This window comes from Geotrypetes seraphini, chromosome 3, assembly GCF_902459505.1.
Source record: "Geotrypetes seraphini chromosome 3, aGeoSer1.1, whole genome shotgun sequence".
NCBI classification, from domain to species: Eukaryota; Metazoa; Chordata; class Amphibia; order Gymnophiona; family Dermophiidae; genus Geotrypetes; species Geotrypetes seraphini.
In genome coordinates, this window is record NC_047086.1 from 403,158,499 (window position 1) to 403,173,121 (window position 14,623).

The 14,623-nt window shown below is 42.7% G+C and overlaps 1 protein-coding gene across 4 annotated transcripts in view; it reads left to right on the forward strand.

Moving 5' to 3' along the window:
• The window catches only part of SLC35B2 (solute carrier family 35 member B2), a 47,338-nt gene that overhangs the window by 26,892 nt on the left and 5,823 nt on the right, over positions 1 to 14,623 (forward strand). For all 4 annotated transcript variants that reach the window (XM_033939806.1, XM_033939807.1, XM_033939808.1 and 1 more), the window contains exon 2: positions 9,068 to 9,258. In XM_033939806.1, coding sequence (XP_033795697.1) covers positions 9,068 to 9,258 — 191 coding nt within the window. The remainder of the gene's footprint in view (positions 1 to 9,067; positions 9,259 to 14,623) is intronic.

A 14,623-nucleotide genomic window follows, 5' to 3' on the forward strand; every position in this document is an offset into this window, starting at 1 on the left:
CTCCGCGATTGACTCACGTTGCCTTTGCGATCTACTGGTCGATCGCGATTGACCTTTTGGGCACCCCTGGTCTACAGGGCGTGCCTCTCACGGCGAGAGGCCTCTCCTCCTCGCCACACCTCTCCTCCTCTTGCACTCCCCCTCCCCCCACTGGCATAGTAATAGCAATATCAGGGCCCCGTCTGGAGGGCCTTTGTGCATGTGATGACATCACACATGCATGTGATATCATCACGTTGATGTCCACTCCCTCCAGACACAGCCCTGAGTTCAGTGTGCCACAGCTTCAAAAGGTTTGGGAGACACTGATATAGCCCTTGGAGTGTTACTTTCTGGCCTATCCGATGACCTTCCTGTAGCCAGATTGGCTTGGAGAAAGGTTTACCTTGTGTGTGTGTGTGTGTGTGTGGGGGGGGGGGGGTTCCTATACTGTTCTGGCAAAAGGAGAGGAACTCACAGGTTAGGAGAGAAGGGGAGGGGTGAAGGTAAGAGATATGGGGATGAGGGGAAGTGGGATATGTGGGGAATGGGAGAAGTGAGAAAGGGAAGGGAAATGAATGGATAAAAAAAGTACGAGTGGCGTGGGAGAGAGCATGTGTAGAGGGAGGGAAGGATGAGATTAGTGCAGAGCTAGCCAAAGGGTTTGTGGCATCCTGAGTCAGCTTTACCCTTATTTTGTGGCATGACCTGCCCAGATTTTGGAACCCATTCTACAAGAATGGCTCCACATCAGAAGGCAAGTGGTGGTGTCATTGAAATGCCATTGATTTACCTATTTTCTGGATTGAAAGCTGACACATTTTTAATTTTCTAAAGACTGAAGATAATTTTTTTGCATTTTTGTTGTCTGATGATTTTATTTTTCCATCAGAAATTACAAAGACTAGGGGACACTTTATGAAGTTACAGGGAAATCCTTTCTGCTCCTTTTGACCCTGGGCAAGTCACTTAATACCCCCATTGGCCCAGATACATTAGATAGATTGTAAGCCCACTGGGACAGGCAGGGGAAAATGGTTGAGGTACCTGAATAAATTCATGTAAACTGTTGTGAGTTCCCCTGGAAGATCAGTATAGAAAATTGAATGAATGAATGCATAAATAAGCTCTGGAACTTGTTGCCAGAGAATGTGGTAACAATGGTTAATGTAGATGGGTTTAAAAAAGGTTTAGCCAAGTTCCTGGAGGAAAAGTCTCTAGTCTGTTATTGAGACAGACATGGGGGAAGTCAATGCTTGTCCTAGGATGAGTAGCATGGAATGCTGCTACTATTTGTTTTGTGTTTTTGTTTGTTTATTTATCTCCTACCCTTATCCAGGGCGAGTTAACACTTTTACATACAAAATAATGCATTATATTTAACATACAAATCACATCAACACAACCATCACTCTAACCAAAATACACACATAACATACAAAGTATAAAAATACAAATTGCTTCAACAGCAAGCATCGGTATATATCAGAATATAAAAATGCCTATGATATACAAGTTTCTGCCATGACGAGTATCATTAAAACCAGTAAAACGAAACAGACCAAGGAATACATCAGCTACTCCTCCCTTGAGCACTCTCAGACCCCATATTTCATTGCACAAAACAAATGTCTTTTCAATGTTTTCTTAAAGTTCTGTAAATTCTGCTGATGACGGATATATTCTGGAAGGTTGTTCCATTCCCTGGGGCCAATACAATGAAAATCACTATTCCTGGATGTTGAAAGCCTCAAGTCCCACACAGATGGGACAGACAAGCCAAAGTGCTCAGTAGACCGAAGCAAGCGAGCCACTGTGGAAACAGGATACTGGGTTAGATGGACCATTGGTCTGACCCAGTATGACTATTCTTATGTCCATTTTATTTGGCTTGGTCCTGGTCTCTATTTACAACTTCCTTTTGTTGGTTTCTTCTTAGTCCTTTACCAGGATCTCCTTTCCATTTGCTATTTCTTCACTTTCCCTGTCTTCTTTCCTTCCTCTCCTATATTTGTCTAATAGATTCTTCTGTTTCATCTTTTTTACTCCATTTTCTCATGTTTTTACATTCATTTTCTCTCCTGTCTTTAGCCTTCATCTTTTCACCTTTCAGCTACCTACCAACTTTCCATTTCATAGTCCTCCCATTCTCCACCTCTGTTGCATTCCTTCATCAGCCTCCTATTCTCTTTCTTTCACCCACTTTCTAGTCCCCATTTCTACTCTATGTACTCACCCCCTCCCTAGCTTCATCAATCTTCCTCTATACTCATCCCTTTTCCCTATTTTCACCCTCTCACCTCCTTCAAAGACTTGTCCTCTTCCTTTTGTCTCTCAGCCTCTCTAGGCCCTCTGTCCCTTTCAGCTGCCTCCCAACCTTTCTGCCTCATTGTCTTTCTGTAACTTGGTCCTACTTCTACCATTCATCCAGTCACTTATTATCCTAATCCCTGCCTAATTTCATAGTCCGCACTATTCCTCACCTAATTTCTGATTCTCTACTCTTCAGTCTTCCTAATTCCCACTTACACAGCCCGTCTGTGTCTTTTTCCTAATGCCAATCTTTCCATAAGTATGAGCCCATGCTCTCCAACATTATCATGTCCCCGATGTCTGCCCTCATGCCTCTTTCTTCCCTTGACAAGCATGTACCTATCCACTTCCTTCTTCAGTATTCATTGACCCTGCCTTTCCTTCTCTTTAAATCAGCATCTATTATTCCATCCTTCCTTCTTCATCTAACCCCTGCGTCTTCTCTTGATTCTCACCTGAATAGTATCTATCATCTTCCCCTCCTCTTCTCACCCCTTAGCATCTGCTAGCATTAGCCCTTTTCTCCTGTTCTGCCAGGATTAGCACCCTGCCATCCCTAACCTCAGTCCTAGTTCCAGCCCGCCAGCTGTAGCCCCAGCTCCAGTCCCAGTTCTTAGAAAATACAGAACATAATGGTAGAAGCCTGTTTTCCTCCATGGCTTCTGCAAAACCACTTGTGAACATAAGAATAGCCTTACTGGGTCAGACCAATGGCCCATCAAGCCCAGAGGCCCATTCTCATGGTGGCCAATCCAGGTCACAAGTGCCTTGCCAAAACCCAAGGAGTAGCAATATTCCTTGCTACCGATCCAGGGCAAGCAGTGGCTTCCCCCATGTCTTTCTCAATAACAGACTAATGACTTTTCCTCCAGGAAATTGTCCAAACCCTTCTTAAAACCAGCTACGCTTTCCGCTCTTACCACAACCTCTGGCAATGTGTTCCAGGAACTATTGTTGAGCAAAGAAGTGGAGGGAAGCAACAGGCTTCCCCCACTGGAAGGGGTGGACAGATGAGACAGGCTTTCAGCACTCTTAAGCTTGGGCCAGTCCCTTGCTGGCATGCCTAAGGCCTAGATTCACTAAGCTCGCCATTGTTGGGTGATCCGTGGCTGAGTCTTACCGGGCAACCAATTCACTAAACAGTCATGCAAATTATTTGATCAGAGGCACGCCCCACACTGACCCCACAGATCGCTGCAGAGCGATCCAGATGCATGCGCAGACTATCCACTTTGCCTCGCAAGGTCAAAACAAGCAAGCAAGCAAGGTCAAAGTAAGGTATAGACAGGTCCCAAAAGGAAATCATGCAGGCAGAATGAAACAGAACACGCTTTGCAGCCATACTACGGCAGAGAGCAGGGTGCTTTTTGCACACGCGAGACGTTTTATTTTGATGGTTTTATTTTTGATGCTGGGATTTCAGGGCTGGGATTTCAGGGTGGCAAAGAACAGGACTGTCGGCAAGGATGGGAGCGACTGGTCCCAGCAAGCCCAATCGGTGTTCCATCTTCTGTTTAGTGAATTGCTGCCTTCCTACTTAATGCATGCCATTTCCCCTCATTTGCATGTGGATCAGATCGGGCAGAAGGTTAGTGAATCGGGTCGGGGTCGGAGAAGGCTCGCAAACTGGTCGGGACACGATTGTTGAACTTAGTGAATCTAGCCCTAAATCGCCTCTGGGTTAGGGATCCAGTTTTGTGCCAGGGTTACTTGCTTCCTGCAGATGCTATTACTGATTTCTCTAAGAAACCTTCCTCTCTCCCAGTATTTGAAATCACCAGAAGGGCTAGATCTGAGTAGGAGGCTCCCCCTCCCCCCCCCATCTTCTCAGTGCTTTTGAAATGGCATATTTCACTAACTTTATATTCTGCGAGCTAAGTTCCAGTGGATGGGGCTCTTCACTTGAAAACTCCTGTTCTAGAGTCTCCCAGGCTTCTTTTGGGGCAATTTGAACCAGGTGGCGCAACCTTCATATATCATTCAAACTCAGTATCCCAAACCAGTTTCTCAGGGGCCTGATAAAGTCTGAATTGGGACCATAGTGGAAACAAATCCATGTACGGTAAATCTCCAAACACATTTATTTGTTTGTATCTTAAATTTTCTACCACTCCTGCAAGAGTGCACGGCAATGAATAAGAAAGCAAATATATTGTATATAGGTTAAGAACCAGCCCCCAAATTGCTGTAATCATAGAAACATAGAAAGATGACGGCAGAAAAGGGCTACAGCCCATCAAGTCTGCCCACTCTACTGACCCACCCAATTTAGTCTGTGTGCTAATGACCCCATTCTTTAACTTGATCTTCGTAGTGATCCTACGTAGGTGTCCCATTTATTCTTAAAGTCAGGTACGCTGAACATACAAATTGCCATAATGGGACACAGTCCAGTATCCTGTTTCCAGTTGTGGCCAATTCAGATCACAAGTACCTGGCAAGATCTCAAAAGAGCAAAACAAATATACTGCTCACCTTAGAAATAAGCATTGGATTTCCCAAGTATATCTTGATGTTTTATAGACTTTTCTTTTAGGAAATTATCCAGACCTTTTAAAAATCCTGCTAAGCTAACTTCTTTTACCACATTATCTGGTAGTGAATTTCAGAGTTTAATTACACGTTGAGTGAAGAAATATTTTTTCAAGTTTGTATTATATTAACTACTTATTAGATTCATTGAATGCCCCTTAGTCCTAGTATTTTTGGAAAGAGTTAACGGGCTATTCTGGACCCATAAATATTTCTGAGATTGAGGTCTATGACACCACCTCTCTTCTCGCATTGATTCGGTGTTTTTGTGCGCTTTGAGGGCTCTTCATTTCATTCATATTCCAGGTGACAGTCCTCTGACTTTCTTTATTGGATTTTGTCAGATAGTATTGTTTCCAAGGGCTTCTTAAGCTAAGACTTGGCTGGGATCCATTGCTATTCTTGCTGTTCCTCTGTCCTTCAGTATCCATCTGTTGACCAGACCAGTGTTTCCCAAGTTGGTCCTTGAGTGCCTCATTGCCAGTCAGGTTTTCAGGATATCCACAGTGACTAAACATGAAAGAGATTTGCATATGATGGGGGCAGTGTATGCAAATCAATTTCATGCATATTCATTGTGGATATCCTGACTGGCAAGAACCAACTTGGGAAACACTGGACTAGATAGTACCTTCTCTGAGGAGCTTACAATCTTTTCTCCATGCCTGTAAAGTGCTGTGTAGCAGTGGTAATATCCCAATTTTGTAACATGTTTACATCCTTAGATGTGTTCTTTCAGATTTCTGCCCTTCACTCAGGAAACCTCCATTTCTCCTCCCCTCCCGGGAACCATTTAAGTCCTATCCTCACAAACCATTCATTTATGTTTACTAACCCTGGGACAGATTTCAAAGCTTAGAATGTACAGTATATTCACATTTTCCTGCCAAGATGCAGTTAAGGCTTTCACACCCTATCCTAGCATTCACACTTCTATAACTAAAAGTGGATTTAAGATTTCATGATTTTAACCGAGTGAACATTTTGTATGCAGATCATTGATAAAATATATCAGCCAGACACGAGTCTTTGGGTGTTGGAGGTGGATCTCAGTGGTTTTGAAGTTAATGCATCAGAATCTCTCCCAAAATCTTGCCACCGTCCTGTAGAGTTCTTTTTTTTATTTTTTATGAATTTTTATTGAAAGTGGTAAAGAGAACGCATACGTAAAATCCAATACAATCATGCAATCAGGTAAGGAAAAACATCTCAGTCTATTACTTCAAAATGAATCACAGCTGGAGGTACCAGGCATATATATGATGCCCTGTATTAGCTAACTTGGTAAATCTTGGAAGAAGAAAATCTTATTTTAATTCACATGATATCGACTCTTGTTGCAAATCCGTTTTGGAAGCCTGCCTCTTGCAGTGATTTGGCGGGGTCTTGGGTCAAGCATGGTTTAGAACAGAAGGCTCAGTAAGTTCCGTTAACTTCAACTAAAACAGAGGCCTTAATATCGGAAGTCTCTTTTAGAAGGCCTTCTTTAGGTGCTTTCACAGCTCTAGATTATCTTCTGGAGCTCCAGCAATCTTGGTGCTTTTCCTTCGGGGAGAGTACTGCTGTCTTGGTATATTTGGTCACATCTGGACTCATACTCTTGCAGCATATATACGTTCCAAGGTTTTTAATTTGCTTAGCTAGCCTTTTATTCATTATTGGCATTTCAACCGTAGAGATTCCTTTGACATTTGCCATTGTTCTAAGTAGCAAATATTTGTTTGAGGTCTTCTTCCGCCTTCAGATGTGGCTCTACTTTTCGTCTCTGAGACAGGATGGCTTGTATCGTCTTTTGGCCTCTGCTTTTAGTACCTGTATTCACACAGGATACAACCCCAATAATCTCTTTATAGAATGAAAAATTTGCATATACCACAATCTATCTCCTCCTCCTAACCTATATCTATCTTGTAATTTGGGTATCATCATTCAATAAGTGGGAGGCAGGGGCAGGGAGTGAGCAAGGCCAAGGGTGGGGTCATTTGTCCTCTTTTTTTTTGTCTTCACAAGGCTTCTCAGGGTGCGGTCTGTTCTGCCAGGATGTCAGCCTTCTTGTGATTTGAGGCTGGCACCTTAAAACCCCTCTGACCTCTGAAGGATGCTTTGGCAGAGGAGAGCTGCTTCTCACTGTTGATAGATGGCCATGCCTGGTGGAAGCCCTGACCTGAGAACTTGGGGGGGAAATTCTGAGGCCAAAGGAAGAGTTGTCTATGCAGAGTGATTTGGGGCACTTTTAACAGGCTGCTCCTTTGCCGAGAGCCTACTCAGGGGTCTCGCATCCATTTAATGACTCTTTATCTCTTTGTGTTTCCTTCCTGCAAATGGAGAGGAGCAGACAGGTACAGAGAAAAGGGACTGACAGAATGACAGAAAGATCGGGTGGGCAGAGAGCAGATGAGGGGGGGAAAAGAGTAAGAGGAGGCAGAGGCCAAAGAAATAGTTATTTGTTAGGAATGATGTGGCACCTTTTTGAAGGGATTTACTCAAGGCAGAATGCAGCAAGAGGAAGTCAAACAGGAGAAATAGTAATAAAACAAAGTATGGCCTAGTATGCTACCTTATAGTGTCAACCCAAAATGCAATAGAAAGGTTTCTAAACACTGTGAGCTGCCTTGATTTGACTTTAAGAAGGATGGTATGTCCAATAAAATATAAAGAAAACGTTTTAATAGCATTCGTGTAAGCAAAGACAGAACAGACAGACAGCGTCCAAGGAGAAAGAGACAAAGAAAAAGAAAAATCCAAAATAGACATTTACTTTAGTACCCGTTAATGTAACGAGCTAAAATACTAGTAAAATATAAATACTCTAGCTGATAAAAACCCTCAAGCTCTTGTCAGCTGATGAATTCCTCTGAAGGTGGCCCAAAGAACAGCGATGTCCCTAAGGCACAGATGCTGACATCTCAGTGCCTTAAGAATGGCTACGCTTGATTGAAGAGAGTTCTGGCCACCTTTGGAGGAGCTCCTCAGCTGGGGCAGTTAAGTGAGCAGGCGGAACAGAGCCTTAATGATCCCACCCACCCCCTCGGGCTGTCCTGAGACAATGATCTGAGTAGTTTCTCCCTATAAACAGTGAAATGTGTGCTGTTGAGCTCTTGCCGGATCCAGGATATGGAGCAGCAGCTGATGTAACTGCCAGACTCCTTTGCTGTGAGAGACTCGCCTTTTTCAGCCTCGTTCCCTACCCAGATCGTAAAGGGCTCTTTGGGTCTACTGAGAGATTCTACAGCTACTTATTTTTCCCATCTGCTGCTGTCTGACGTCTCATTGGAGCATCCCAGCAGAGCATGTGGGTGTTAGCAGATCTGTGCTCCGTTCCTAGCTGTGGGTCCTGCACCTCAGGATGCCTTTGCTTGTGGTGCTGCATTCATTGTTCTCAGGGCCCTTTAGTTTTAGGTTTAAATGTATTTATTGAGAACACAAAACAGAGAATGACACATCATTGGCAAGAAAGAGGTACAAAGAAGTGTTCATTTTTGCATACAAAAACGACTGATCAACCCCAAAAGATCCCTTACCCAAAGCCGTGCTAACCCTATATATAAGAGACCCACACAGGAAGAGCAACAACCAACCCCAAAACCCATGTGGTGCTATCCGTACCATCCGAATGGGACAAAATATCCCATAGGTAACTCCCACTGGCGAAGCAACCCAAACAGAATGCCAACTGACTCACGGTCGCAACCACCCTGGGAGAACAGACTTCCCGCCCTCAGTAGCCCAGCCCTATAGTTTTATATGGTTACTTTGTCAGTCTCCTTCAGCTCAAATCCCTGCCTTAGATTCCATGGGTACAGTGAGTTGTGGTGAGTCTCGGCGTTCTCATCGGGGATAGGTTTGAGACCTCATCTAATACATAGGCAGAGCTGGAAAAAATCCAGGTCACCTCAGCTCCTTGGATTTGGGCTTGGTGCCTGATCGTCCAGAATTTGACAGGAGTTGCTGCTACTGGTCCATTGTAGAGAGAGCGAGTGCAAAAGAAGCCAGAGAGAAGAAAAGGAAGCAGAGTTAGGTAGGGAGAACTGAAAGCAACAGGTAAAGCTGAAACTGAACAAAATAAAAAATAATCAAGTTCCAGAAAAATATTTTGGGCTTGCATTTGGTGTGTTTAGAGTGTTGTATTAGAGACCGAGGGCAACAAGGGTCAATACGATTCCTGCCTTGGACCTGTGAATGCTTTTGTTTGGAAGGCAGGGAGTCATTGTGTCTGCTCAGTTTCTCTTTTCTTCCTCTGCAGCTTCCATCTGCTTCTGGCTCTGATGGTTCCGGCTGCCTCCACCGATGCTGGAATTCCCGCTCTTGTACACGACTCGTGGACTGATTTCTGGCTCTTACGCTTCTTCTATAACATTGCTGGTTATGCCACCATAGCGATACCAGGATTCCTGCTCATCCAGTACTTCAAACGCAGAAACTACCTGGAAACAGGTGAGAATGCGAAGAGTAGGCAGGGCATATTGTGAGAAGGCCAGGCAAGACGTGTTGTAGACCTGATGAAAGGGGAAGTGTAGGAAAGTGATAAAGAATGGGGAAAAGCAGAATATGAAGACGTGAGAAGAGGGCGGTAAGTACTCCCAAAATGAGTGGGGAAAGGCACAGGGCCGGTACAGGGATATTAGGTTCCCTATGCCTAGCACTCCCCCCCCCAAACAAAAACCCATCTTATTAACTTCAAGGTCAAGTTTAAATTTCAAGTTTAATAAAAATTTTGATTACCGTATTTTCGCGGATATAACGCGCACCATTGTAAAACGCGCACAGGGGTATAGCGCGCAGAAATCACGATGATATGTACAAAAACTTTTCTATACCGCGCTCAGGCATATAACGCGCGAGGGGTATGCGCGGTACGTAAAATCACATATAACGCGCGCGTTATATCCGCGAAAATACGGTAAATCGCAATTTCATACTTCAAAGCGATGTACAATATAAAAAAATAAGGAAACCGACTACATTCATTACATTAAGCCATGGAGAAAACAGACAAGTACAAAGGGAAAACGGGTAGAACTATAAATTAATTAATTAAAGAAAAGGACAAAAAAGGTAAAAACAGAAAGGGAAGGGATAGCTTTATCCATTAAGAATAAGCTAGCCTTGTGAAAGTTTCAAATGCATCTTTATAGAGCCAATATTTTAGTGTTCCTTTGAATCTATTAAGGATCCTTTCTTCTCTAATATAAACTGGTAACGAGTATATATATGATTCTCAAAGACAGAATAGAAAGAAGATTTTTGTCTCCTGATCTTAAGGTTCATATGGGAGTATATGGAGCTAGATATCTTTCTAGAAATATTGGTGCTTTAGCTGTTAGTATTTTGAAAGTTAATAAAGCTGTCTTGTGTGTGATTCTGTCCTTAGCAACCTGAAATTCCAATAGACTGAAGAGTCATGACCATCGTAATGTCACCTCTCAGAACAATCCTGGATGTCATACATTTAAAGGTTAAAATTCGATTTAGTGTATGAGGGAAATTCCAAGTGTATAAAAAAATACAGGCTGATAGTTCTTTTGAATTTGTGTGGCTTACAGACCATTAACTTTGCGTTAACTGTAACTGCTGTTTCCTAGTCTAAGCAGCTGCCCAGACTTGCCAAATGGTTTGGCCAGGCCTACCAAGGCAGAATGTGTATAAGTGAAAGAAAACAAATGAAGATGTAATGAGGAGGGTGTGTATACCTGGAGACAAGTCAGAGCGGAGTGTAGGAGTGTGAAGAGGCAGGGTTTATATACCCATGGAAAGTGACGGGTCTTAAGCACGCAAGACAGACGCGCGCCGACAATTCAGCGCAGGACATCATGGCACAGAAGGAAAACTTTCTTTTAAAGGGCTCCGATGGGGGGTGGGTGGGGGGGAACCCCCCCCACTCTACTTAATAGGAATCGTGCTGGCGTTGGGGGTGTGTGGGGGGTGTAACCCCCCATATTATACTGAAAACTTAACTTTTTCCCTAAAAAATAGAGAAAAAGTTGAGTTTACAGTATTATGTGAGGTTACAACCCCCCCAAATCCCCCCAACGCCAGCGTGTTCACTATTAAGTAAAGTGGGGGGTTCCCCCCTTCACACACCCCCATCGGAGCCTTTTAAAATAAGGTTTTTCTTCAGTGCCATGAAGTCCTGCCCTGAATTGTCGGCGTGCATCTGTCTCGCGCGCTTAAGACTATGAACCCCCATAGATGGAGAGAGGGGGCTGTAGGGTTATCAAGAAGCAGTGTGCATAGGCCCAAAGTCAAGGGTATGATGAGACAAAGCCCAGTATAAGGGTGTGATTGATAAGGGCGTTTTTACCCAGAAATAGGCAAGAATAGGGTGTAAGAGTTGTGATGAGGCAGGGAGTTTATACCCAGATATGGGTGAAAGCAGGATGTGAAAAAAAAAAGAGAGACGGGGTATAAGAATCAAGTCTCCTCATTCAGATTGAAGCAGGCGAAAGTCCTTTGGGTATGGTGGTAGAGTAATTTTTACTTTATTTAGTATGAATCCAGCCTCTTTGCAGGTCTTTTCGGGTAGGTGGATGTTAACTAAAAGGGTATGGCAACACGTGTTTCTCTAGAAGAGCAGTAACATTATGACACAGACTCAGAAATGGAGATAGGACTCACGTTTGACCTCTGGACTAGTCTTGTTTGTTGCATATTTTCTCTTGCATAGTTCTTTATCATTGCCTAAAGTTTTTCATGTTTTACTTGTTCATCAAGTTATGATTCTGAGGCATAGAGTTTTATAAATATCTTCTTATGTTCAAAAATGGATGACCAACATATATTGCCTGCAGAAAGTCTGTAATGGGTTAATATGGAATAAAAATTGTTTCAACAAGAAAAAAAATGAGACTGGTATGTCTACTCAACGATAGGTAAACATAGGGTGTTGAGGTGCAAGTAGGATGTTTATGTACGTTATGATTTAAATGTTGTGCTTTTCATACAGGAGAGGTTTACAATAGTAAATGTAAGATGTAAGAAACGAACTCTGCAATGAGATACAACAGCAGAAAGTAGGGAGATAGGCAAGCATACCTGAAGCAGGAGCTACCATGAGGACTAAGAGACACCAAAGGCTTGGGTAAACAGATGTGTCTTCAAGGCAGACCTGAATTTGGTATGGGATGACTCAAGTGGAAGCGTGTTCCAAAGTGTTGGAGTCAAGCAAAAGAATGCAGAGTGCCTGGAAGAATCAAGATGAAGTAGGGATAGGGAATCCTGAGTCTGTTAAGCTAAACATGAAGGATAGCTTGTGTTGATAACATCGTGTGCGATGGGATTACCAACAGTCAGGATGTGAATGGAGAAGAAAAACCTGAGCAGATGGAACAGAATTGACAAAATGGCCAGAAACCGTGTTGAATGACATGTGGTTCAAATGAGAGAGGCTGATCATTGAATATTCCGAAATACTTAAAGGAATGGACTTGCTGCATTAGTTTAGTGAACAGCTCGAGGACAGGAGAAAGGTGGTATTGCCTGCGAATAACCCAGCTGGTTAGCATTTTGGCAGTTTTCATACAAGATGGTCATCTTGAAGCCAGCTAGTGACATCAGCTGTTTTGAGGTGGGGGGATGATAAAGAGTCAGCATTCATGCTGGGTTGTTAGGTGGTTCACTGTCTTTTAGATTGTTGTTGCAGGAGGTGTATGTATGTGGTGAGGGTTTAGTTTGTTGGTTGGAGGGTGAGGGGGTTGTATTCAGTTATGTTTGGGAGTAGTAGAATCTATTGGTGCTTGATGGGAAAGAAAGGAAGGAAGTTGTTTTAGAGGAAAATGACCAAACAGAAGGGAGATAAATAACAACCCAAAAAGGTGGCAAGCGAGATGTCTGATTCAACAAGCAGTTTCATTTATTTTCATAGAAGCCAAATTAAGAAAGTCACATAAAGTCCCAGTATGATTACTTGGAAATAAATCTTTATTACTGAGGTCCCAACACAGATCCCAGTTTCGGCAATCTGGAACGTCTTCTTCAGGGAACAATCAAGTAACTAGGTGTAAATCACCAGGACCACTCCCTACTCTAAAGCATTGAAAAGGTCAGCCAGTGGAGCCACCAGAACTGCCCTAAGTTCCTTCAGTACCCTCGAATGTACACCCTCCGGCCTCATTGCTTTGTCCACTTTTAGTTTAGCTGGCTCCTCACAAACACATTCCTTTGAAAATCGATCCGAGTCTAACACACCTCCCTCTCTACTTGCGTTTGTCTTGTGGTCTCACTCCCAGCGCTTCAGGTGTGAACCCAGAACAGAAGTATTTGTTAAGCAATTCATCCTTATCTTTATCACCTTCTACATATTTCCCCCTTCACCTTTGACTCTCACAATGCAACTTTGGCACTTCCTGTTATCACTAACACATTAAAAAAAAGATCGTGACTATTTTTTCTTCCATTTGCAACTTTGCTTCTCTTAAATTTTCCAGATATTTTAGCCTATCGTCCTCTTTTTGCGAGCTTTGTAGTTTATGAAAGCGTGATATGGCAGGGTGTGTATACCCCGAATTGGCTTAGAATGAAAACTCTGTACAGTGTTTCGTATGTCTGATAGCGTTCTAGAAATAATAATAGAAGTAGTAGATCAATTTTCAGATTATTTTACATTTCTCTGGTATATTGCCCCTTTTTACTTCGAGCGTAATTGGAGCCTATCCCTCTGACAATGGACCCTCATTTATAACTGCCTGATGGTTTTCCTCACCATTCCCCCTCTATTTCTTGGACACAGCTGGCAAAATTGGAAATCTTGTCTGTGCACCGGGTTTGGTCTCAGAGTTTCACTATCATTTAGTTGTTGGGATCCATTCTTGCCTGATAACTGTGACCCCTACCTGCCTCCACTAAGCTGAAGCCAGCACTGGGCATTAACACCAGTTCCTCCTGCAGTGTATTAGCATGACCCTTGGACTATTAGTCTGGCCAATTTTCAGCTTCTAAGACTGCGTCATGAAGGAGGCTACGATCTCCTCCCCTGAGGTCTCTCTTCAGCTCCTCACAATGTAATCATGCTTGCGTATTCAAGTATGCTGTCTCCTTCTCTAAGGTCTCTCTTTGGTTCCTCACTTATATTTCTACTTTGGATATCTCACGGTCCTTCCCTAACGCTTCTTTTCAGCTGCTCATGATACATTCATACTTTGGATATTCTTTTTTATTAATTTCTTTATTCATTTTATAATTCACAAGTATACAGTAAATATCAAACAATTAGAATACAATATCACTTGAAAATCTACCATATCATACAACAAAAAGATATAACCCTCACCCCCTCCCACATCCATATACAACAAAAAATATACCACATGAATATAATATCTTATCATTCATATATATTATTAATAGAAATCCAACCTCCCCGATCCACATGTAAGAATTAAAATTGGGAAAAGTGTAGATTATTCATTATAATAATTTAAAAATGGCCCCCACACATCCTTAAATTTATTATAGTAACCTTTTTGAACTGCCAACGCTCTTTCCATTTTAAACACATGACATACTGAATTCCACCAGAAACAATAATTCAACCTTGTGCAATCTTTCCAGTTATACGTTATTTGTTGAATGGCAACTCCTGTCAATATCATCAAAAGCTTATTATTATTAGCAGATATTTGAGGCATGAAAGAGATTTGCATACTAAGAAGGCGGCACATTGAAATCTCTCTCATGCATATTCATTGTGGATATCTTGAAAACCTGACTGGCGAGGTGGCCCTTGAGGACTGGGTTGAAAACATTGCTCTAGAACATATTGCATCTTAACATTGATGAGGACCCTGGAATGCTCTCCTGAGGG